The sequence below is a fragment of the Glycine max genome, chromosome 18 (genome assembly GCF_000004515.6).
Source record: "Glycine max cultivar Williams 82 chromosome 18, Glycine_max_v4.0, whole genome shotgun sequence".
In the NCBI taxonomy this organism is placed as follows: Eukaryota; Viridiplantae; Streptophyta; class Magnoliopsida; order Fabales; family Fabaceae; genus Glycine; species Glycine max.
The window spans coordinates 4,972,781-4,997,839 of NC_038254.2; the positions used below are offsets into that span (position 1 = coordinate 4,972,781).

Genomic DNA, 25,059 nt, shown 5'->3' on the forward strand with positions numbered 1-25,059 from the left:
TTAACACAAACAAAGTCCTTCCTCTACTACCTGTATTTGTGTCAGACCTTACAATCACCGTCACAAATCCATTTTCATAAGCAACAAATCGAGCCCATCGCAAAACATCCTGTCGGCTGTCAAATACCTACAAACCAATCCCGATAATTTTAGTTTCCTACAACATATTTATTTTATTAAATTACTCAAAATCATGAACATTATTACCTGAGAAGTATTGAATGCATCCTAACAATCAACATGTGGTTCATTCACACCACATTCTTCTTCATTTTCATCATCCATATCCACTTCTTCAGGCATTATACCTTCATACATCCACTAATCTTCGTCCATCTTAACAATAAATCAAAAATTTTAACACAAACATACAACACATAACATACAAAATCATACATAATAACTCATAATTACCAAAAAGCCAAAACCCTATTTCATTCTACACGTATAAACAATTCAAATAAAAAATGACAATACAAACAAAGTAATAAATAAAAAAATAAAACTTTAAAATAAAAAGAGTCTGCTACAGATCAAGTTGATCCGTAAGTTGATCCTCACGGATCAAGCTGATCCGTGGAACACTTTCGGATGAACTTACGGATCAACTTGATTCGTAAATTAAGTACGGATCAAGTTGATCGATATGTTCTCCTCGGATCAACTTGATCTGTAGGAAGTATGTGGATCAACTTGATCCGTATGTTCATACTTGATCCGGGGCAATGAATTGTACAAGCGGATCAACTTGATCCGTATGTTCATACTTGATCCGTAGCAATTAATTGTACAAGCGGGTCAACTTGATCCGCGTGAAATGCAGTACACCAGAACGCACCTAACACTGCGTACCTCGTATGCTGCCGTTGATGACCACTGCAACACCGAACACCGTCGGTACCTCCACCTTCACCTTCACCTTCACCGAAACGAACAAAACGGGGAAAGCACTGTGCACCGGAGACACAACGGAACGAGAGAATGCGTAAATGGCAGCATTGTGCCATTTTTAAACACAGGTGGCACTGTTTACGGTGGTACTGTTCACCGACGAGACAGATGGAGAGAAAGAGCAGCAGGGATATTTTGGGAATTTCTTAAAGTTGCTGGGTGCACCAGCAATAACGCTGGGTGCACTAGCAACTCCCTTGCTGTTTTATTCAGTTTGAGTTTCTAGGTTAGGTTTTTCTGTTCCTCTTCGGGACACACTCACTCTTCTTCTTCTTCTGTCTCTGTTTCTGTTCCTCTTCACTCTTCGCTCGCTAGAACCTTCGATTCATTCCAATGGCGTCCAAGTTCGGCTTAGCCGGCGGCATTCCCGAGCGCAAGGTCCGCCCAATATGGGACGCCATTGATTCCCGCCAGTTCAAGAACGCTCTCAAGCACGTCTCCACGCTCCTCGCCAAGCACCCTAATTCCCCCTACGCTCTCGTAAGAACCCTAATTCGCACACTCACTGCATTGGTTGATATCGAATTCGCCTTGTTTTTTGTCTTGCTGAATGCTGAATTTCCAATTAGGCTCTGAAAGCACTCGTGCTGGAACGAATGGGGAAGCCTGACGAAGCGTTATCTGTTGCGCTCAATGCGAAGGAGCTTCTCTACGCCAATGATTCTCTGTTGATGGATGATCTCACTCTCAGCACGCTGCAGATTGTGTTTCAGCGTTTGGATCACTGTTAGTCTCTTTTGCTTATTTATTTGGCTTTTTGTTGCCATGTGTGATGTTATTGTATGCAATGTTTTAGAATTGAAATTAGAGACTGAACTGGCGAGAGCTTCAAGATATAGTTTTGTTAGTTCAAGTAACTAGTTTGATGTTTTCATACTCCCTTCGAACCAAAACTATTAATGTTTAAGGTTAGAAGAATGCGAGCGACACTCTCTCTAACACTCTCTTTGTGATTGGTTTAAATTTATTGAAAATCACTAATTTTGGTGGACGCTGTGATTTCCAACAAATTTTAGCCAATTTTAGACCGAGAGAGTGTTGGAAAGAGAGTGTTGCTAGCATTTTTCTTAAGGTTAATGCACACAGCTTAAAAGATATGTAATACTCTTCATAAACTATATATTTAATCTAGCTTTTACATTTTTAGTCCCTGTAAGTTGGCATTTTTTCAATTTTGGTCTCTGCAAATTTTTTGTTCATTTTTAGTCCCTATAAGTTTGTGTTTTTTCAATTTTAGTTCCTTTAAGATTCTAATTTTTTCATATTTAGTCCCTGTAAGTTTGCTTTATAGGGATCAAAATTGAAAAACACAAACTTAAAGAGACTAAAAATGAGCGAAATATCTTACAGGAGCCAAAATTGAAAAAACGTAAACTTACATGGACTAAAATTAGAAAACTGAACTTACAGGGACCAAAAATGAAAAAACGCTAAATTACAGGGACCAAAAACATATTTAAGCCTAATCTAAAATATCCTCATTAAATATCCATAATGGGAGTAGTTGTAGAATAGATCGCAATTATCTTGGTCATGTTAAATGGGGATATATGTGGAAGAAAATAATTAATAACGAGACATGGAATCTGTAGAACATCTGTTTTGAAACAAAAAAAAAAGAAGCTAAAAACATTAATAGTTTTGGTCCAGAGGGAGTAACAAATAGGCTTAAATATGATTTTAGTGCTAGTAATTTGCCCACTTTATGATTTTATTTCTTTTAAAAAAATTTCTTAATATAATCCCTGCAATATTCAAATTTTTCGTTGTTAGTCCGTTCCGTAACTTGGCTGTGTTAAACGCTGAGATGCCTAAAATGTTAGGGACTAAAATAAAAAATACAAGGTATATTAGTGGGGCTAAATAAAAATGTGATATACTTAGCTGGACTAAATTAAAAATGGTATAAAGTGACTGAAACAATTGTTAATGGCAACTAAGTAATGACAGGGACTAGCGCTAAAAAGTTAAATATTACAGAGATTATTTAAAAAGAAAAAATGAAAAGGGGATCAATTACAGGGACTAAAGACATATTTAAGCCTAACAAATAAACATGGCTGTTTTACTGTCTTTTGATGCATTGGTTATGTGTGTTTTGCATGGTGTGTATTGGTTGTTGACTAGAGTTTGTGTATTTGAGCAGTGGATTTGGCTACTGGGTGTTATGAACATGCCTGTAGTAAATTCCCAAGTAACTTGGAACTAATGATGGGGCTGTTTAATTGCTATGTTCGAGAGTACTCATTTGTGAAGCAACAACAGGTTTGTGTTTGTGTGAATGTATGCTTATGCTATTTTATAATTTTATTTACTTTAACAACTTCACATTTTGCTATTGTCTAATTGGCAGACAGCTATCAAAATGTACAAGCATTATCAACAGGTTGGAGAAGAAAAAGAAAGGTTTCTTCTTTGGGCAGTTTGTAGCATCCAATTACAGGTTCTCCTCATTTCTTGTGTTTTCCCTTCATTATCTTGTGCAGTGTGTATTAGAAGTGTTTATTTCAACACTCAGTCAGTTTGAAAGGGAATAAATGTGATTCCGAAAGTGAAATGCCATGATATGATGGATAGATAAGAAAGTAAAGTATATTTAGAATGTTGTGATCACTGCTAGACTGCTATTACATTAGTAGTAAGTTTGTTTCTTTACAGTTTGTGCTGGTCTATGTTTTAGTGTTTTTCATTTATCTGGTTCATTTTAGAATGAACATTGTTTTGATTCTTAATTTTTTTCTCCTTTTCATCATAGTCGTCATTGAAACTGCTTAAAAAATAAAAAGGATAGTATTCTTTGATTTCTTTCTTGATCAGTTCCCTGTACATAATTGTGCAAAGAACATGCAAACTCTAGGGGAAAAAATTACGAAGTAGTGCATAAAATTTTTAATTTGCGCCAGACATATTTACATAACACCTATGCAAGAAAATAATCTAGTTTTTAGAAGATATTTTACATGCAGCTTGGATTGATTTGAAGGCCTGTCGGTCAGCAGACCCAAGATCAAAGCTGCTGATGATTGCAGTAGCTCAACAGTCTGATCTGGTTTCAGGTTCAAGTTTTGGTCACATTCATAATGAAACTGTACACGTATATATATGTCAGGCTTAATGTGTTTGGCATAGAACCCACACAGTTGCTATTAGGTTAATGTTGAGACAGTTCTGAACATATTGCATTGCCTGGATAGCAAAGAATATCTGACTAAAGGTCTTTGAAGCTATAACCGTCAATGTTATCCATTAGATTTAATATGTGACAGTTAGATGGCCTTGAGTTGGGAGCTTGTAGTTGATATCGATGTTTGTTGGATAATTATAATCCTTTGAGCCAAACTTCTAAATGTCATAGTACTACTTCTTTGTACCTTGATTTTAAAACATGCCATGCTGTGCATCTAGATTCCTTGTGAAGTGGAGTTTTCAACGATAGTTCATTAATGTGACATTGTTTCTGTTTTTCTTTCAGATATATTAAATTATTCATGGTGTTGGGCTTGATACCTATTCCGTCTATAAAACATATTTTATTGACTTATTTTATGGGAACTGAGCTCTTGATAGGTACTTTGCGGCAGTGGAGAAGACAAACTTTTATTTTTAGCTGAAGGCTTACTTAAGAAACATGTTGCTTCACATAGCTTACATGAGCCGGAAGGTGATTTTATTTCTTTCTTATCTGCTATTAATAATTGTGATAAAATAAATAAATTCATCTAAATAAAAGGAGAAGATAACACAGAGACTTGAGAAAAGAGATCCTTTTAAAGAAATAAAGAATAAAGAATGAAAATACAAACAAAAGAGATATAAAACATCAATGAAGCAAAGCTACCCAGTCTGTACACATATCTACGAGGGAAACCTCTATAACAAAACTATCAGCTTTACATCGAGTAGAAGCCGAACACCTTATCCTATCTCAAATAAGTTGCTCTCCTAGAGAGCTTTCCTTAAAGATATCAGAATTGCGCTCCAACCAAATAAGCATATCCTACACATTGCCAGAAATGTTTAGCTTTTCCGAAAGTGCTAAACAAAGAATACTGTAAGAAACAACTACAGTCTACAGCTATTAGTGTCATTCTGAGCTAGTAACACACCTTACAAATCTTGAGTTGAAACAGCCTTGTGTGACCTGGGGACTTGCAACAAGTCATTGGTATGGTAGTAATTCTATTAAGCCTTTCAAATAAAGGACTTGTCCTTAGAGGGAGCTCTTGACTTCCAAATAGGTTTATCAAGATGGAGCAAAACTGTATTCCAAGAATGATTTAGAAATTGGAAGAATGATTTTCACTATGACACCCTAGAAGGCCCAATAGACCAAATCCTTTTGTCTGGACCAGATGATAAAATAACAAACTGAAGAAGACCCAAGATGGACTCAAACTCAAAGGATTCTGTATCATTTAAGTAACAAAAAACTGAAAATAACAAGAAATAGTGGAATCTTGAACTGAGCACTTAATTGTGGTTAGAAGAATTTGTTAGGAAGAAAGGTGAAAATGACCGAAATCCAAAGTTGAAGAGGAATCTCCTACCCAATTATTCTTTCTTATCTATTACGATCAACCATTAGATTTTCTCATGTCATTAAGCATACCATGTGTATGTTTTAAGTTTTCAAAATTGGTTGCAGCTCTTATGATCTACATTTCTATATTGGAACGACAAGCTAAGTTTGGGGATGCTTTGGAAATTCTCTCTGGGAAATTGGGATCACTGTTGCAGATTGAAGTTGATAAGCTACGGATGCAGGTTGTCTCAATAGTTTTCTTCCTGTTATGTTATGGTTTAACTTTTGAATTTCGTGTTAGTTGTTTGGAGTAGAAATGGCCATCCAGTAAATTAAGGGGATATTGGTACATGGATGTTGCTCATTGGTTGATGTGGTGAAAGTCATGATCAAGTAATAATCTAAATTTGTATGTTTCAACTTCTAAGATTAATGGAAAAGGTTCCATTCCATAAAGTATTATAATGATTTAATGTTTGAAAATTGATCCTTCAAAGAAAACTCTTTTTCAAATGTCTTTTTAGAAATTAAAATTTGTATAGAAGTGTATTTTTAGATTCAATTTATGGGTCTGTTTCATTCTCTAAAAATAAGGGACAACACAACACAAAAATTTGTTACATGTTTGTAAAAATTGTTGTGGGACAGCACAAAACAAGTGGTATAGGACAAGGCAAAATGATAAAAACTTGTTACTTGCTAAACCACAGAACAACTTTTTCTCCATAAAAATACAGTTGAAAAGTCAAATTTATCCATATTATATTTCCTCATGAATTGCATAGTGCCACTCTCCTCCCAAAATCTAACCACTCTCCTTGACAGTTACTTTCTTGAAGCGTGCACAGACGTAATCACATGTTATATATAGTATATATATATATATATATATATATATTATGTATGTTTATAATATATTTATATATTATATTTATGATGTATAATAATATTATTAATAATTGCATTTAGATAATTAACATTAAAAAGGGTATTATAGTAAATTTTATATTATTTTGTTTGTACTGTCCATTCTCCACCAAACAATGCACAGGATAAAAAGTTGTTCTGTAACTTACAAATTTTTTTTGTACTATTCTCCTTGTGCTATGCCTTGGTGTGTATCAAATGCACCCTATGGTGCACTATTGAAAGTGCATCTTTTTCAAGGAATGTAGAAAAAAATGTGCAGCTCTTACATTGCACACATATCAGGGGTCTTACATTGCACATATATCAGGGGTCACAGCTTTGCTAAATGTACAAAACTGCAAAATGTTATGAGAATTAATACTATAAAGTAGTATTGTCCAATGGAATATTTGACCATAGAGGAAGCTTTGAACTTCCAATGGACATAAGATATAGGAGTATGCTCTACTGGAAAACACATCATAAGAATTAGTCTATCATACCCTTTTGACTGTATTAAAAGATAAATTAATTAAATCAAGCAAAAGGAAGATTTAACTTGCTTTGAGCTAGACTTCCTTTCGTGGTTTCATGTGGTGCTCTTCACATAATTTCTTTCAAGGTTTTTCCCTGTTTGACCTGCAGAGGAATTGGAAAACTTTTGTTTTTCTGTATTGTCCTACTTCTATCTTATCCTCTTCTTTCCTTCTAATTCCAATATTGTTATTCTTTTATTAAATATAAAAAAAATAACTGTAATTTGGAGCATTATTTGTATTTTTCTTATTTGACTTTTCTTATCAACCTTTATACTTTGACTTTAAGTTGACAGGGGAGACTTCTGGCTCGGGCAGGTGACTACACTGCTGCTGCTGATATCTTTCACAAAATTCTAGAGTCATGGTATGCCTGGGATATGCCAACTTCTTGTTCGGACAAAAAATTCAAAAATCTTAGATGTGTGAAAATGTGCTAAAAATTGAATTTTGGAATTAAGCTTTTTATGATTATAGATATTCTACCTTTTCTTTTTGGTGATTCTGTGCTTTTATACAGGTTAATGTTTATCTTCAGCCAGGTCTTTACTTGTAAACTTATGGAATGGTAGGAAGGCAGGGTCTGAATTTAAAAGAATTTCAGAAATGAAAAGAGAAAAATCTAAGAATTCAGAAATGGTGTTTTGATATTAACCAACTCAACTGAAATCAGTAACTCTAGTATTTATACTAGAGCTAAACAGTTATTACAACTAACAGCAGTAACTGTGAGGTCAACTAACACAACTAACATAACTAATTATAGGATGTCGGAGAAGTTTTGAATTAGCCTCAGGCCTCAAAATTAACTTCTCAAAGAGTAGATTTGGGGTAATTAGGATGTCGGAGAGTTGGAAGGTGTCTGCTGCCAGCTACTTAAACTGCGAGCTACTAGACATACCTTTTTTATACCTGGGTATTCCGATTGGGGCAAACCCAAGGGGTTCTGAGCTGTGGGATCCTATTGTCAACAAATGTGAGAGGAAATTGGCGAATTGGAAACAAAAACTACTATTTTTTGGGGGAAGGCTAACACTAATAAAGGTTGTCCTAAACTCTATTCCTATATATTTCTTTTCCTTTTTCAGGGTTCCAAAAAGCATTCTGGATAAATTGGTGTGGTTGCAGAGGCGGTTTCTGTGGGGTGGAGGGGTAGAGCATAAGCAGATAGCATGGGTGAAATGGGAGTCAGTATGTCTACCAAAGCAGAAAGGAGGAATTGGAATTAGGGATTTTAGGAAGTTTAATTATGCTCTTCTCGCAAAGTGGAAATAGAGCCTTTTCCACAACCAAAGAGAATTGTGGGCTAAAATACTAAATTCAAAATATGGTGATTGGTGTAACTTGAAGGGGGAATGTAGAGGCAGTCGAGTATTAGCTTGGTGGAAGGATATAAACAACATAGTTTTCGCTGGTGAGGATGACAGATGTTTAGCTAAAGGTATACAATGGAAAGTGGGGTGCGGAGCAAAGGTCAAATTCTGGGAGGATGGATGGAAGGAGGATGGAGTATCACTTAAGCAGAAATACCCTACATTTTTCTCTATTTCGAAGCAGCAAAATCAGGTCATTCAGCAAATGGGCAGCTTTTTCGATGAAGGTTGGGAGTGAGATTTCAAATGGAGACGCAAACTTTTTGACAAGTTGGATATGGTTGTGAGGTTTCTAGAAGACCTCAAGGTACCAGCATTCATCCAGAACGACAAGATGAGTGGGTTTGGAAGGAGGATGCTTTGGGTATATATACACAGCCACGAACGGGTACAGGTTGCTCATGTCAAATCAAATTAATGAAAATCAGGATGGTGCTTTTACAGAGCTGTGGAAGGTCAAGGTCCTTAGTAAAGTTGCTTTCTTTGCATGGAGACTAATCAGGGATAGATTACCAACTAAAATCAATTTGTGCAGGAGGAATGTGGATATACATGATCCCACATGCCCATTTTGCAAAAATAAAGAAGAGGCTTAGGTGGAGGGCAAAGAAGGCCTCCTTCTGGGGGGGTCAGAGCCATCAATGAGATACCACTCTGGAAGAGCTAGAATTCTAACCTTGTGCCAGGACCTACGGGCCGAGGGACAATCTCAGGTAGACAGTTTCTATGGGGTGTAGGCCTCCCAAAAGGTAACGGAGGCGTGCAAAGGTTTCCTCGGGCCAGACGAAGATTGGCCCTCGAGTGCAAAGGCAGAAGGGAGCTTGACTGCAAGACCCACCCGTCGAGCAGGGACGATGCATCACATCTCTTTTTTAGTTGCAGCAAAATCATGCTGCTTTGGTGGGAATCATTATCGTGGACAAATACCTTAGAACCATTTCCAGAGAATCTGCGTATGCACTTCCTCCAGCATGTGGTTGGGAATGGAAATGGCAATAGCTTTCAAAATTGGAAATGTTGGTGGATGTCCTTGACATGGAGTATCTGGCAACATAGGAATAAGATTGTTTTTGAAGAGGAAAGGTTTAATGACAGTAAGCTGTTGGAGGATGCCATATTTCTCTGCTGGACCTGGCTAAAAAATCTGGTTAAAGGTTTTGACATGCCTTTTTATCACTGGTCCAGCAATATGAAGGAGGTTTTCATGGGATGAGGGGGGGACAATATTATTAGTGGGGGTAACAGTGAGATTAGCATATCGCCGGTACTATGGTTTCTTAATTCATGTTGTAAACTATGTACTAGGACACCATAGTCCTACCTAAACTGGCCCCTGTGTAATCATTCAGTACAACTTGTACTGTTACATATATAATACAATACTATTTTTGCTGATTAAAAAAAAAAAAGGAGAAGCAATAGGATTAACCTCATCCATCGTTGTCTTTGCTAGTAAATTCCTAAGATACTTGGATTGTGTGAGAGTAAGAGACCCATCCGTACGATGAGAGACTTCAAGCCCTAGAAAGTAATCAAAATCTCCAAGATCTTTTAAGGAAAATTCACTGTTTAGCCGAGACACCAGTGTTTGAATCAGTTTAGAATCATTTCCCGTGATTATGATATCATCCACATAGATTAAGATGTACACCCTAGAAGCTGCCTTAGAGTATACAAATACTACAACTGTCATGAGCTTCAATACAGGTCACAGGAGTGTGTCTTTTTGGGCTACTCCTACTCACATAAGGGCTAGAAATGTTTAGCTTCTGATGGGAGAATTTAAATCTCCAAACATGTTTTATTTAATGAGTCAAAGTATCACTACCCCACTATTTTCCCTTCCAAACCTACTACTGTAACTAAGTCTCAACCTAATACCATTCCTCTTACTATTTTGCCCACTGTTCCAGCTGCTGTTGCTGACTAATCATCTTCACTACCTATTGCTTGTATCCAACAGCAGCACTCCTCTTATCACCCCTCACTTGTTTGCGGAAGCCATTGAAACTCAGGATGGAAACAAGAGCTCTATGATGCCATAAAAGAATTTCAGAAATGAAAAGAGGGAAAAATCTCAGAATTCAGAAATGGAGTTTTAATATTAACCAACTCAACTGAAATCAGTTACATCTCTAGTATTTATACTAGAGCTAAACAGTTATTACAACTAACAGTAGTAACTGACGACTAACCTAAGGTTGGTTGAGGTCAACTAACATAATTAACTATAATTACAACAGAATAGGGAGTAATTCTACTCGTCTACTCTAATAGAATTGCTTGATGCCTATGGTACCTAGGCTATAGAAGTCCCAAAGCTTGAATGCTGTCCATGATATGACCTCTTATTGTCATTGTCTGTGAAGCACACTTGATTACTATTTTTTCTACCATTGACGTTGTTTCATCATTTGGCAGTCCAGATGACTGGGAGAGTTTCCTTCATTACCTAGGTTGTTTGCTAGAAGATGAGAGCATTTGGTGTGATGAGACTGTTAATGATCCAGTTCATCCCCCAAAGTTTGTCAATGACCAAGTCTCACACTTGACAGATGAACAGGTGAATGTTTAGTCTATGGTGGCCTTTGTTTATGACAGTAATTTATGCATGGAGGGACCATTTATTATTTGCGCAGAACTTGATTCTTGTATAATTACAAACTACTATATGAATGCAGTTTGACGGTCAAATATCAATTGCATCAGCTTGTGTGCAGAAGTTACAAGCAGATACCATCAATAACTTGATAAGGTGTCCATACCTGGCAACTATAGAAATTGAAAGAAGAAAGCATTTACGTGGGAAGGGAAATGATGACAATTTAATGGATGGTGTTGTGCAATACTTTTGCAGGTATCTTATGGCACAGAATTTATCGTTCCTATGCTTTCTTATTTTTCTTCTAAAAAATCATGCATTTCAAGTGCTTTGTGAGATGGCTGGAATGACATTTCATATTGGCTAATGCTAATGGGAAAAAATCCAATAGAGTTTAAAATCTAGGTTTATGGGTTCTCAGATCTATTTATTCCAGGGCCTACTTTGTTTAATAGTTGTGAAGTGTGAAAACATTATTTTTAGTTTTTGTCTGTATTACTTTATTCTATTCGAAGATATGTTTCAATTCTGTGCCACTTTTTTACTTTCTAATAGGTTTTAACATGATTTTCAACTTTAGGTTAGCTAGCTGTACTAGTTATACCTTAGCAAATTGGTCCCTTTTATTTTTAAAGCATGCTCATGAAAGTGCAACTTTACCATTGTTTGAGTAAGAACTCTGCTTAATTTTGATAGGTTTGGTCACTTGGCCTGCTTTACTTCCGATGTTGAGATGTTTGTTGAAGTCCTCACTACTGATAAGAAGGCAGAACTCTTGGAGAAGTTGATGAAAACCAGAGACTCTTTATCAGCTCCACTAACCAAGACACTTGGGCTGTCTATAAGCTTTTTCAAAATTAAACAATTATTGCTAGGGGACATGTCCAAGTCTTCTGCAAGTGGTGGGTGTCATATTGTTGCATGAGTATGCATTAGTTTTTTTTAAGAATTTTCTCAATTTTCCAATGCTCTGCCCTGGTAGAGAGATATAAACCATGTCTCAGCTCTTACCTTATGAATTAAACCATGTCTGCCCCTTCCCAATTATTTTATTTCGATATTTTTTTCCCTCTTAAGGGTGGAAACAAACTTATCCAGATTTGAGCTCGTGGCTTGGCTTGTAGGTCATAGCTTTTGCTTCCATACTGAGTGTTAATGTAATGAATACAAACTCTTCTAAACTTGTCTCAGATCTTGAAGTCTCTTGTGTTCAAATGTTTGAAATGTATTGCAAAAACCTTCCGCTTTCAAAAGATATGGATCCACAAGAGAGCATGCATGGTGAGGAGCTGCTTTCAATGATATGTAATATTTTGGTCCAGGTATGTTGTATTAAGCTTTATGTATTTCTTTTTTGTATTGCACATTGGTAAATTTTTTTTTTAAAGGGATTCTTTTCTTGTTATCGTTTTTATTTTTCTGTTGACACATGAATCTACATATTTTCCTAGTTTTTTTGGGTGGGGGCAGGGAGTGCTGGAGTGGGAGGAGACATACAAAGAGATATGATGGTTAGGTGTTAAGGTTGTCAATGGTAGAATATGCAGAAATTTTGACCAGCTTTATCTTATTTGATGTGTTGAATTCTTTTGGCAGAAAGTTGATTTGTCAATTTTGTCCATGCCTTCTTTTTCCTTTGTTTTCCTTTTAAATTTATATTTATCCTCCGCTCTTGTAACTCACTATTTTTCTTTATTGACATTTCTTCTAGTTAAAACCCAATCATGGCTTTAGTAGGGAGTGATCCAGGCTGATATGCTCAATTTAAACATTGAACTTGGTTTTAACTTCTAAGAGTTTTCCTTATTGTATTCTGTTGATGTTGTTCCCTGGAAAATGTATTTATTGAATGCTTCTTGTTTTGTAAGTGTGTTTTATTTGAATTTAAAACATGAGTCTTTTATTCTCTTGGTAGTTTTTTTTTCCCAAAAAAATAATGTTGCCAAGTGTGATAAGGGAATTTAAAACTGAATTTGTTTGTTTCTCAATTTTAAAACCAAACAAGAATTCTTGTTATTTCTATATTTTAATTCTTCATTCTTTCTTCAGAATTGTGTATGATTCTAATTTGCTATATCTGTAACATTGCTACTCATTGTCGTGTTTTAGAAATATACGACAATTAATTTTTAACATTTCAAATATTTATACAATGCTCTGATCACTGTTCGTCTCTTTTGATATTATTTGTATAGTTATTCTGGCGTACCCAGAATGTTGGCTATTTGGTAGAGGCAATTATGGTTTTGGAGTTCGGCTTGGCAATACAAAGGTCAGGGATAATTGTTTTGCCTTATATCTTGAAATCTTGCACACAAAAAATGTATTAAGGAAACATCTTATTGGAGTTGTTTTCTTGGGCTATATCTGGCCAGCTCTTTTTTGTGCCTTCATATGTTATTATATTGCACAATGCACGATACCTTAATAGATTATATTTTGCATTTGTGAACTATTACATTTAGGAAAGTTAGAATAGCAACTATATCATAAGGTAACAGTGTAAAAAACTTGTGATGGGCTCAGCTTTATCATTTACAACTTTATGGCATTTCTAGGATTTGTCTCAATTCTCAAATTAGTATTACAGTTTTTTTTTTTTAAAATTTAGATTACTTTTTTTCTGAATTAGTTCTTTCCCATTTATATTATTTCTTGTATTAGAAGGATTGAGATTACCATCGCAATGGTTAGCTATAGATACATGCTAGCTATTGACTTGTGAACCTATGGATGTTGCCATTTCCAATGGTACAGGCATACAGTGGATTGTTGACTTTCTCGGTTTCTTGGCCATGTTCACATGACCATAGCGTGATAAATAACACAGATTTGTATTTGTTATGTTATTGCACAGTTTATTCCATTTTCATTTCATACTTTGCGCTAATGTCAACTAAATATATGAACTAGTTATATATTTCCTAAATCTTAAATAGATTATTAAATTTAGTTATTTGGTTGAGATGACAATGCTAATGAAGTCTATTCTTGACACAAGGATGGGTAGGTGTGTTCTTAAGTAGTGTTTGCCCAGTTTTTCTTGGGGCTTCTCTTATCTTTAAAAGGACAAACTAGGCTAAATACTATGAAAAACTCTTAAAAAAATGAAGCAACTTAGTTTTTTTAAAAGAAAAGAAGCAAAAATAGCTTTCTAAAAAAGTTGGGGAAGGAGTTTTTGAATAAAAGTTGGCTTCTTTTCTCTCTCCCCTGGCTCTCTGCTCTGCTCTCCTCTCATGCGTGATCTCTTTTTAGCCAAAAAATAAAAAAAAAAATTGCCAAACAACTTCTACTTTACTTTTAAACGTATTTTGAGCTTTAGCTTTTAAGTGAAAAGAGGCTAGGCCAAACAGGCCCTTATTATGATTACTTTGGATGTTGATTCTATATTGTGCTTGTACTACCGGCTTTGAAGCATTAAATGGTTTGCTTCAACCAGTTGATCTCGAGAGCTAAATGCTTATGGTGCTTTTGAAACAGGAACTTTTTCTTCTTTAAAATAACTTACGCATCCCTCTTGTCTTGAAGCAGATATGTGTCACAATACAAGATCTTGCTGCTGCATTTGTATAGCCACTGTGGTGCTCTATCAGTGGCACATGAATGGTACGGTAGTTCAATTCATTAATTTTACATTATTTCATAAAATATCACCATAATGTGACTTGCTGTCATGCGGATTGGTTTAGGTATATGTATTTCAGCTCCTTTGACTATATCTTGCCTTTATCCTATGTAAAGCATATTTTCCTTCTCTTCAGGTATAAGTCCCTGGAAGTCAAGAATATTTTGATGGAAAGTATTTTGCACCACATATTGCCTCAGATGTTGGTATCTCCACTTTGGACTGAGTTAAACAATCTTCTAAAGGATTACCTGAAGTTTATGGATGATCACTTCAGAGAATCTGCGGATTTGACATTTCTTGCATATCGACATAGAAATTACTCAAAAGTATGTATACTGCATTTTTTATAGTTTCTAGAGACTTTCCTTTTGAGTAAATTTACTTGGAGCATATGAAGGCATAAAGTTGGAATTGCAAGCCTATTTTCTTGTAAAGAATTCTTCATGCATAACATTGTTAGATAATGTATTCTTAGTTACAGTAATGCCCCCCCTCCCTCCCAAAAAAGAATATAAAAATAATATCAAGCACAAAATGGTTGAATCCTCTGTAACATTTGATTTGATTTGAAGTCTGTGCATAATTGATGCAAGGCTGGAGGCAAGTTTTGTTAAATGGTGGAAGTGTCAGACTGCCATGATATGTTGGTGGTGTGGCAGATTTCAAATGGCGGCCGCCAAATGTGTGGCTGCCGCAGTGCCTATTGCAGATTTATTTTAAGAATAAAAAGGAGAAAGAGACTTGGGCCATGTGGCCTGACCCAAAACTGGTTCAACACAAGGGTTTTAAACCCTAAAATTGAATCAGATACGCACACAGGTTCTCTTCCTCTCCCAGTCTCCCTCATGAAGCTGCCTCCAAACGAGTAACCGTCCACTGGTGACCTCAAACTCCAACTCCGATGACCACCATCCATCAGCAACTTCCATTCTGACAGCTTCCGTCCACTGGCAATCTTCTCTTGCAACCTCCTCCGATAAAACTTTTTCTCTCTGCTGTATTCTTTTTTATTAAATAATATTTTTAATTCTGTTATGCATCTATCATTTCTTTTTTTTTTTCTTCTCTATTGTTCCAGCTTTGGTAACTATCTCAATTATTTTATTAACTATTTTTCTTTCCTTATTTGCTTTTTTTTTTTTTTTAATTTTATTGCTTAGTCTATTCTGGTTTATCCAGTACTTGTATTGCTTATTTTTTTTAAATGTATTTTTGAATTCATGCTTTTAATTTCTTTTTTCTTTAGATTATTTGAGCAGTATTTTTTAAATGTATTTTCAATTCTATTTCTTAATACTTGTACTGCTTTGTTCTATACTGTTTTTTCTAGTACTTGTACAGAAAAAGAGTATTGTTTCTGTTAAATTGCTAATATTTAGGGATCCTTTTCCATATTATATGCTTAATTGTAGCATCCTTATGATTATAAATAAACCAGCATGTGTGTGGTACAAGACACCATTTCTGTATACTGTAATATGGTATCAGAGGTATCCTAGGGTTCGATCCTCCCTCTTTCTTTGCTTCTCGCAGTGGGTGCCTCTTTCTGCGAGCGCTCAGTGCTCCTCCCCACTGCGCAGCCTTTTTGGTCGCCACCATGCCACTTTTTCTCTAGCTCAACCCCGACACTGGAACCGCCACCCTCTGGTGTCCCTTTCTGTCCGACCTCTGACATGCCTCCACGTGCTGCCCCTTTTTGGCATGTGACCATCTTTCCGATGAGACCCACTTGCCGGCGACATTTTGGTCAACCTCACCTCCTTTCGGTGACCCCCCCACCCACAATTTTCTGGCACCACCTGCACTCCAACAACCCCTCCAGTTACTGCTCCTTCACACCAATAGCCAAATAGTGGTGTGACACTCATTTTCCGGTAAAAACCAAAGGCCAGCGAACCTAGCGCTGACCTCCCTCTGGCGAACCCAATGCTGCCGACCAGCAAACTCCTCACCGTGCTCCTTCTCCGTCGAACCTATTTGGCCCCATTTGGCTATTGTTTGGCCACTGTTAGGTTCTGTTTGGCCTTGTTTCCCTGCGTTTCATGGCCCACCACGGCAGCTCCAACGATCCCACTTTATTTAACAATGTGCCGCTGATCCCTTGGAAAAATTGAATGGGACATGCCAACTACAACCCCCGGGCTGCACCTTCCCCACCTGCTGATGTGACTATTTTCACCTCTGATTATACAAATTTTCTTCGATATCGACCAGCCAAGCAACCTACCTTGCCTGTTACTATTGTGGTTCAGTCTGGTAATCCTATAGCCTTTGTCTCCCAATCCTCTGCTCATGGCACTTGGATACTTGATTCTGATGCCTCTGATCATATGACTGGTAACCAATCCCTTTTCACTCAATTATCTTTTTCAGATTCATTGTCTTCTATTACCCTCACAAATGGTTCTCAAATTAAAGTTTGTGGCATTGGTCAGACTCATTCACTCCCTAACCTTTCTTTAGATTCTGTTTGTTCCTGGTTGTCCTTTCAATTTAATTTCTATTAGCAAGCTCACTTGCTCACTAAATTTCTCTGACCTTTTTGTTAACAATTCTATTCTTGTTCAAGATTGACGTACTGGACGGACGATTGGAATAGGACATGAGTCTTGAGGATCATATCAACTTTCACTGTCGATTGCCTGCGTCTCCACTGCCTCCCCAGGTCTAGCTCACCAATGTCTTGGTCATCCCAGTTTGGACAAATTGTGTCTTTTGGTTCCTAGTCTCTGTACTCTTAAGTCATTACAGTGTAAATCTTGTCAGTTAGGAAAACATGTTTGTTACTCTTATAGTCCTCGTGTTAATAAAATTGCCGCATCACCTTTTACTTTAGTTGATTCTGATATTTGGGGTCTTAGTTGAGTATGTTCTCCTTTAGAATTTTTCTATTGTCACTTTTATTGATGATTTTTCTTGTTGTACTTGGGTTTTCTTACTGAAAAATCAATCCGATGTTTTCTCTGTCTTTTAAAATTTCTCACATGAAATTCATAATCAATTTGGGACATCTATCAAATTTTTGTAGACTGATAATGCTCATGAATACATGTCTTCCCAATTTCAGTCTTTTCTTACATCACAAAGAATTGCACATCAAACATCATGTGCCCACACACCACAACAAAATGGTGTTATTGAACGGAAAAATTGTCACCTAGTTGAAACAACTTGTACTCTTCTCTATTATAATGTTTTACTTTGCTTCTACGGTGATGCACTTACAACATGTTATCTGATTAATCGCATGCCATCATCTGTCCTCTACAACAAGATTCCATACTCCATTTTGTACCCTCAACAGGATCTCTACCCTGTTCCCCTCTATGTCTTTGGTTCCACCTGATTTGTTCATGACCTTACCCTAGGTAAAGATAAACTCTGAAATGTCTTTTTCTTGGTTACTCTCACCTTTAGAAAGGATATCATTGTTTTTGCCCTACAGTTAAATGGTATCTGGTTTCTATTGACGTCGCCTTCTTTGAGTCTACTCCCTTCTTCTCTGCATCTGTTGACAACATTGCTTCTCTACATGCTCCATCTATTTTTTCAAATCCAGCTCCGATTGTTGTCCCTACTCCATGTGTTGTTCCAAACCCGGCTATTGTCGTTGCTCCACCACCACTTATTATCTATCAGCAATGGTTGCAGCTTCCTTTGGCAATTCCACCTACTGATCTTGCAAAATCATGTCCTACTCCAAATGTCCCTCCACCAATGTCTCCTGTACATGAGCTTCCCATTGCGCTACGCAAAGGTATTCGGTACTCTCGCAATCCTAACTCTTCATCGTGACCGATTATATCCTTCCTATTTCTCTTTTATCTCTTCTTTGGATTTTGTGTCTATTCCCAAGTCTATAGGTGAAGCCATGTCTGATCCCCATTGGCAACATGCGATGTTAGATGAAATGGCTGCTTTACAAGCCCGTGACTCTTAGGAGCTGGTTCCCTTGCCTCCTGAGAAGACTATTGTTGGTTGTCGCTGGGTTTATAAAGTGAAAGTTGGACCGGATGGCAATATTGGCCAGTTCAAAGCTCACTTGGTATCTAAAGGCTATACTTAGATCTTTGACGTCGACTATGGGGACACCTTTTCCCCTGCGGCAAAGATCACCTTTGTTCATTTGTTTCTTGCCATGGTTGTCATTCGCCATTGCCCGCTTCACCAACTAGATATTAAAAATGCCTTCTTGCATGGTGAGTTACAACAAGAGGTTTACATGGATCTGCCCCCTGGTTTTACTGCTTTTGGTGGATCTCACCTTGTCTGTTGCCTTCGATGCTCTCTCTACGGCGTGAAGCAGTCTCCTCGTGCCTGGTTTGGCTGTTTTAGTTTTTCCTTACTTCAATTTGGTATGACTCGCCGAGGCTGATCATTTTGTGTTTTCACTCCATTCTCCATTTGGCATGTGCATTTCTCTTGTTGTCTATGTTGACAACATCATCATTATTGGTGATGACTTTGACGATATCCCGCCGGCTCAAATCCCATGTACACAGCCAATTTCAGACCAAGACTTGGGACCGCTCAAATATTTCTTAGGCATTGAGGTTGCTCAATCCTTTTTTGGCGTTGCTATTTCCTAGCGGAAGAATGCTTTGGATATACTTACAGAGACCGACATGCTTGATTGTCGCCCAAGTGACACTCCTATGGATCCCAATTTCAAGCTTCTTCCGTATCAGAGGAACCATTGGAAGACTTGGGAAGATATCGACAACTTGTGGGTAGACTTAATTACCTCACTGTCACAAGATCAGACATCACATTTGCAGTCAGTGTGGCAAGCCAATTTCTGAATGCCCCTTGTGATAGCCATTGGGATGCTGTCATGCACATTCTTCAATACATCAAGAATGCACTAGGTTGCGGACTACTATATGAAGACAAAGGCAATGCCAAGATCGTTAGGCTCATTGTCAGACAGAAGGTCCATTATTGGTTATTGTGTTTTTATTGGAGGAAATTTGATCTCATGGAGAAGCAAAAAACAAAATGTAGTAGCCAGATCCAGTGCCGAAGCTGAATACCGTGCTATGGCAGTAGTTACATGTGAGATTATTGGGCTTAGGCAACTTCTCCAACAGTTACAATTTGGAGACACTTAGGACACTAAGTTTATTTGTGACAATCAAGCTGCTCTTTACATTGCATCTAATCTGGTATTCCATGAACGGACTAAGCACATAGAGATCGATTGTCACTTTGTGAGAGAGAAAGTGCTCTCAGGAAAAGTCACCACCGATTTTGTCCGCTCCAATGATCGCGGACCTATTCACTAAATCTCTCAAGGGATCTCGTGTTGATTATATTTGTAACAAGCTTGGTTCATATGACATATATGCTCCAGCTAGACGGGGAATGTTAAATAGCTAATATTTAGGGATCCTGTTCCATATTATATTCTTAATTGTAGCATCCTTATGATTATAAATAAACCAGCATGTGTGGTACAAGACAGTTTCTGTATACTGTAATAGTTTCTTTCTTTGAAATTCCTGTTTTTCAATTCTGTTTGTTCTTGTTCTTTTAATTTTGTTCCTTTTACTTCTGTTATTTTAATTTTTATTTATTTATTTCTGCTGTTTTTTTAGTATTTATACATACACAGACACATTTTTTCTATCTTGTCCACCATGCTTCTGCCATCTGCTGCCATGCCATCTGCCATATGTATATGCAAATTTTTGACTCGCCGCCATAATCTGCTGTCTGCCATTGATAATACTGATGGAGGCAATTCTGTTAGAATTCTAAATTCTGAGGGGAACATGGTTAATTTAGTCAAAAACATTAAAGGAACTTTTTTCTTAAATTTTTTAATCTCTGCGCAACCTTGTTAGAAATGAAGTCAAGATTTGACCCTGTTTTGTTGTTTTCTTAATTGAATGACATACTCAAAACATAAGTAGTGCATCTGTCCATGTGGTGCATAGTTTGATTGACATGGTTATGCTCATGTATGTGCAAAATAAAGAAGTACACATTGCATGATAATATTCTATTCATGTCGGTTCTGACGTAATGTTGAAAGAACCGCGTCCATGGAGTTGATTGAATTGATCCAATGTTATATTCCAGGTAATTGAATTTGTCCAGTTCAAAGATAGGTTGCAGCACTCTAGTCAGTATTTAGTGGCTCGAGTTGAAACATCCATTTTACAACTAAAGCAGAATGCAGATAACATTGAAGAAGAGGAGGTGATTCGTGTCTTGATACTATAGTATATTTTATGACCTCTTAATTTGATGGTGTAGGTTTAACAAGTTCATATTTTGTCAGGGTGTCCTTCAAAGCTTGAAATGTGGTATTCAGTTCCTTGAGCTGTCTAAGGAGGTAGGGTCAAAGTCTTTGACCTTCAATGAAGACTTGCAGTCACGGCCCTGGTGGACACCAACTTCAGAGAAAAATTACCTTTTAGGTTAGTTTTTCAATCATATTTCTAGCTTAGAAACAATGTGTGCTGTATTCTTGCGACTTTTAGCATCAATATATAAACAATATGAATCCTCAAAGTATGCGTCTAAGTTAGAATGAATATCAAAATTGACCTCTTATAAGAAAAGCTAATTAAAGCTTACGGAATACTTCCTTGTACGTTGTTTACAATTACAAATCATTTAACCTGATACCTTAAGTTGTTTCTTAACTTGGTTTCCTCAAGATATTCAATTTAGAGTGATTGGACAGACTGGATGGGAATGGGGTTGGTCTGTTTGGATGGATGAATTTATGTATGAGCTTTTAAAAATCTAAATAAATTGGAAAATGATAGGGCGTGGCATCCTTATAGCTGGTAGGACTCAATGGTATTTTTTGCGTGTAACTGACTAATGTCATGGTTTGGACATCAGATTATAATCTGGTGTTATTTTCTAATGTATCTGTGATTGATGATTGCTATATTAAGCTTAATGGATGGTTGCCGTCTGTTTCAGGGCCATTTGAAGGGATTTCTTATTATCCTAGAGAAATATTGGTAGGTCAATTCCGTCCTGGATGATTTGTGGCTGATTTATACCTTGTTTCAGTAAAATCTAAACTATCTATATGGGCCTTTTTCTTTTTCCCCTTTTATTGCATGGTTTGTTAATCAATGTAGACCAAAGATAGGGAAACAAGTTTAAAGAGAGTCATTGAAAAGAAATCCCTACTTCCACGGATGATATATCTTTCGATTCAAAGTGCTTCAGCATCAATCAAGGAGCATGTTGAGGTCAATGGTTCTGTTACCCCAGACATCATTTCAGAGCTGAAATTGTTGCTGGAGTGCTATGCACAATTGTTGGGCTTTTCTCTCACTGAAGCAATAGAAGTGGTCATGGGTTTCTCCAATGGTGAAAGATCTTGTGTGGTATGATTGCTCAATTTTTTATGCTACTGTTCAAATATTTTGTGGAGATCTGTTAAACAGAGATGTTATACCAACATGAATCCAGATGCTACGTCTACATAATTATTTTTCCTATCGAGAGCTAAATTGACATAACTGCCATGAGCTAAGATATTTCAGAATTAAGAAGCAAAATGGAAAGACATTCTTTATATTAATAATACAGACAATGATGCCTGTAAACTAGATGTGACGGTATAGAAAAATGAGCTGTAGTAGAAATGAATGTGCAGATTATTATAGGGTTTGCAGTATGAGGGCATTTTCTTTTAAACAATTGCACCTGATAACTCTTTTCCAACTACTTTTAGGCACTGTTCAATTATTTTTTTTGTAATGAAAATATCTTATCATATAGGGGTGCTACTTGCAATTTAATCCATCTCTTCTAAAAATGTTGCAGGTTTCTGACTCCAACTTGATTGACTGGTTGAATTTCACTGTATTTTTAAATGCATGGAGCTTGAGCTCCCATGAACTTGTGCAGCCAGACGGAAATGGATGTAGGCCTCGAATTTGGAATATCTTAGATTCTATGCTGGAGAAGTATATCTTAGAGAAGGTTAGGTTCCAAGAGCCTCAGCTCTGCTCTCCTTGGAGTGGCATGGAACTTCTGATGCAGTTAGTTACAGAACCTTTGGCGTGGCATGGACTTGTAATCCAATCTTGTCTGAGATCCTGTTTTCCATCTGGTAAAAAGAAAAAGAAAAGTGGATTAGCTTATCAGTCTAGCATGAATCTGACTAAAGCAATCACAGATTCTGTCGTGCATTTATCTCACGTATTAGAGGATGTTTTGACATGGATAACTGAATGGAACAAAAGACCTGAAGATGAGCATTTGGAGAATATTCTTTTACTTCTTCGGAAAGACGGGCATAATGATGGACCGGGGGAGGTCTTTCACATTTTAGAAACATTCATTTCCTCTATGAATGATGCAGAACTTGGTGATCGCATCTCCCAATCTCTAAAGTCTTGGAGTCCTGCTGACGTTTTCAGGAAAATGATGACTGGGAAGCTAAAAGTACTGACAGAATTTTCTGCCATCTGTGAGTCAAAATTGAAGTTATTTAATTCTATGAAACAGCAGATAGCTCAACTGTGAAGAATTCTCCATCATTTACTGGTGCTGAAGTTTTATTTCAGCTTGACAAACGGGTCTTCAATTTCAACAGATATATATATATATATATATTCAATGCCAGGGGTTGAGAAAATGTGCTTCTGTTTCTGCTGTTATTTTCATCTTCAACAATACCTTGTCGGAACAGTCATCACAGTTTGTTGCTAGGTTATTGTTGGCTCTAGTTTTTGTTGGTCATTTTCCTGTAAAATTTTCTGCAGAGTGTACATTAAATATTTTCCCCCCTTTTGAGCTGTTAGCCGGATTTTTTTCAGAAATGTAGCTGTTTGTCTGAGCAGAAATTTTGGCAGTGTATTATTGGTTTGAATTTTTTTAATGAAAGTAAATTTTTAAAATATTCTGATCAGATCATCCATCATTGTTCCAATTAACACCACATATTTGATTAGCAACTATTGCGTATTTTGAATTTTCATTCTTAAGAGTGAAGAGTTCTTTTAATCTACACCCTTTAAATGAGGATGGTGACTTTTCTTAATCTCATATAAGTGCTTCACCTTTTCTTATATCATTTTATTCCGGTTAAATTCTACTGTTTTAAATTTAGTCGATTTTAATATTTTTCAATTAATGCTAAAACTTATTGCAAGTCTAAATCGTGAGTCTATAAATTTTTATTTTAACATAGAGAACAAAGCTTGACACAATTTGTTTTTTTTCTTTGGTAGTTTCATTTATTTATTCTTATTTAATATTCAAACACTTTTGTCCCTAATTTTGTGTTTGATTTTGATAAATATGTTTTTATCTTTAATATATATTTGAATATGTGATATATATTTGTGAAAAGAGTTAAATATGTTTTATCTTTAATATATATTTGAATTTTATATTTGATTTTGATAAAAAAAAAATTTGTCATTTGTTTTTTTGATATTTAAACAATTTGTTTAAATTTCTATTGTTAGTTAAAGGGTAAATAAATATTTTTGCCCCTGGATATGTAATTCGCTGATAAATGTATCCTTGAAAGATGAAAATACGAAATTTAGTCCCGGAAAGTGTAAAAAATGTAACAAATATATTTGACTGTTAATTTTCGTCCGTCATCGTTAATAAAATATAACCTATATGACATAGAAGGATAAAGTTGTCACTAAAATAATTGTCAACGTGATCATGCTGACTATATTGGATGAAAATGTCAGTAAGATACCATTTTTAGATGTAAATGTTAGTAATTTTTATTGGAAAAAAATGTCAGTAATTTTTTTTGGACTTAAATGTCAGTAAGTTTCATTGGACCAAAATGTCGGTATATATTGGACCTAAATATCGATATGTCTCTATTGGACTAATTTGTTTGACTCGAAATTTCGTTTCATTTAAAGGTAAATTTTTGTCATTTTTATCCTTACAAACATAACATTACAATAATCACTTAAAAAATATATTGGCAAACATAATTTAAAACAAACATAATAATAACAATAATATTGATTATCAACCATAATTTATCTGTCACAATAGAAATTATTCAAAATAAACATTGTATCAATTTATCAAAATAAACATTGTAATAGTGTTTCAATCATTATAATTTTTTTTAAATTATAATAATTAGTCACAATCTACTATAAATAAAAAATAAATATATCTTATATTTGGCTTCTTCGAATTTTGATTATTTTATTAACGGTGACGAACGAAAATTAATGGCCGAATATATTTTTCGCACATTTTACACTTTCGGGGACTAAATTGTGTATTTTCATCTTTCAATGACTAATTTGTAAACGAATTATACATTCAAAGAGAAAAGTGACTATTTACCCTATTCATATTTCCAAAGTGTGAGAAGACAAAAAGTCAATAAAATATTATATGACAAATATGTTCTCTCTTCTTTTTTTTCATCATTTCCTTCTCTTCTCTTCACCTATAGGACATGAATGGTTTTGAGGGGTGTGAGAGAGAGACAAGGAGAGAAGTGAGGTTTGAGAGTTGGAAGAAGATGGTGGTGGCGATGCGACTGGTAGTGCCAGTGGTGGTTG

The 25,059-nt window shown here is 36.0% G+C and overlaps 1 protein-coding gene across 2 annotated transcripts; it reads left to right on the forward strand.

Annotated features, from left to right (window-relative positions):
* The first annotated feature begins 1,171 nt into the window (after positions 1–1,171).
* Positions 1,172–23,400, forward strand: LOC100800201 (N-terminal acetyltransferase B complex auxiliary subunit NAA25). Of its 2 annotated transcripts, XM_003551157.5 has the most exons (19): positions 1,172–1,431; positions 1,521–1,677; positions 3,098–3,216; positions 3,305–3,394; positions 4,519–4,612; positions 5,597–5,715; positions 7,215–7,285; positions 10,713–10,854; positions 10,973–11,148; positions 11,590–11,795; positions 12,085–12,215; positions 13,089–13,165; positions 14,425–14,499; positions 14,655–14,847; positions 20,606–20,725; positions 20,808–20,946; positions 21,464–21,504; positions 21,628–21,879; positions 22,322–23,400. In XM_003551157.5, exons 1-19 carry the CDS (start codon positions 1,285–1,287, stop codon positions 23,024–23,026), a joined length of 3,054 nt encoding a protein of 1,017 aa, XP_003551205.1. In that variant the 5' UTR covers positions 1,172–1,284; the 3' UTR covers positions 23,027–23,400. The 2 variants fall into 2 exon arrangements, with proteins under 2 accessions (XP_003551205.1, XP_040868007.1); XM_041012073.1 differs by lacking the exons at positions 1,172–1,431; positions 1,521–1,677 and having other exon boundaries at positions 3,114–3,216; positions 3,309–3,394.
* The last annotated feature ends 1,659 nt before the right edge of the window (positions 23,401–25,059 follow it).

Bases quoted from the DNA above. Each gene is read 5' to 3' on its own strand.
- LOC100800201 (XM_003551157.5), top strand. From the start codon at position 1,285: ATGGCGTCCAAGTTCGGCTTAGCCGGCGGCATTCCCGAGCGCAAGGTC. The intron at 13,166-14,424 runs GTCAGGGATAAT...GTCTTGAAGCAG, and splicing joins TTCGGCTTGGCAATACAAAG to ATATGTGTCACAATACAAGA. The intron at 20,947-21,463 runs GTTAGTTTTTCA...CGTCTGTTTCAG, and splicing joins AGAGAAAAATTACCTTTTAG to GGCCATTTGAAGGGATTTCT.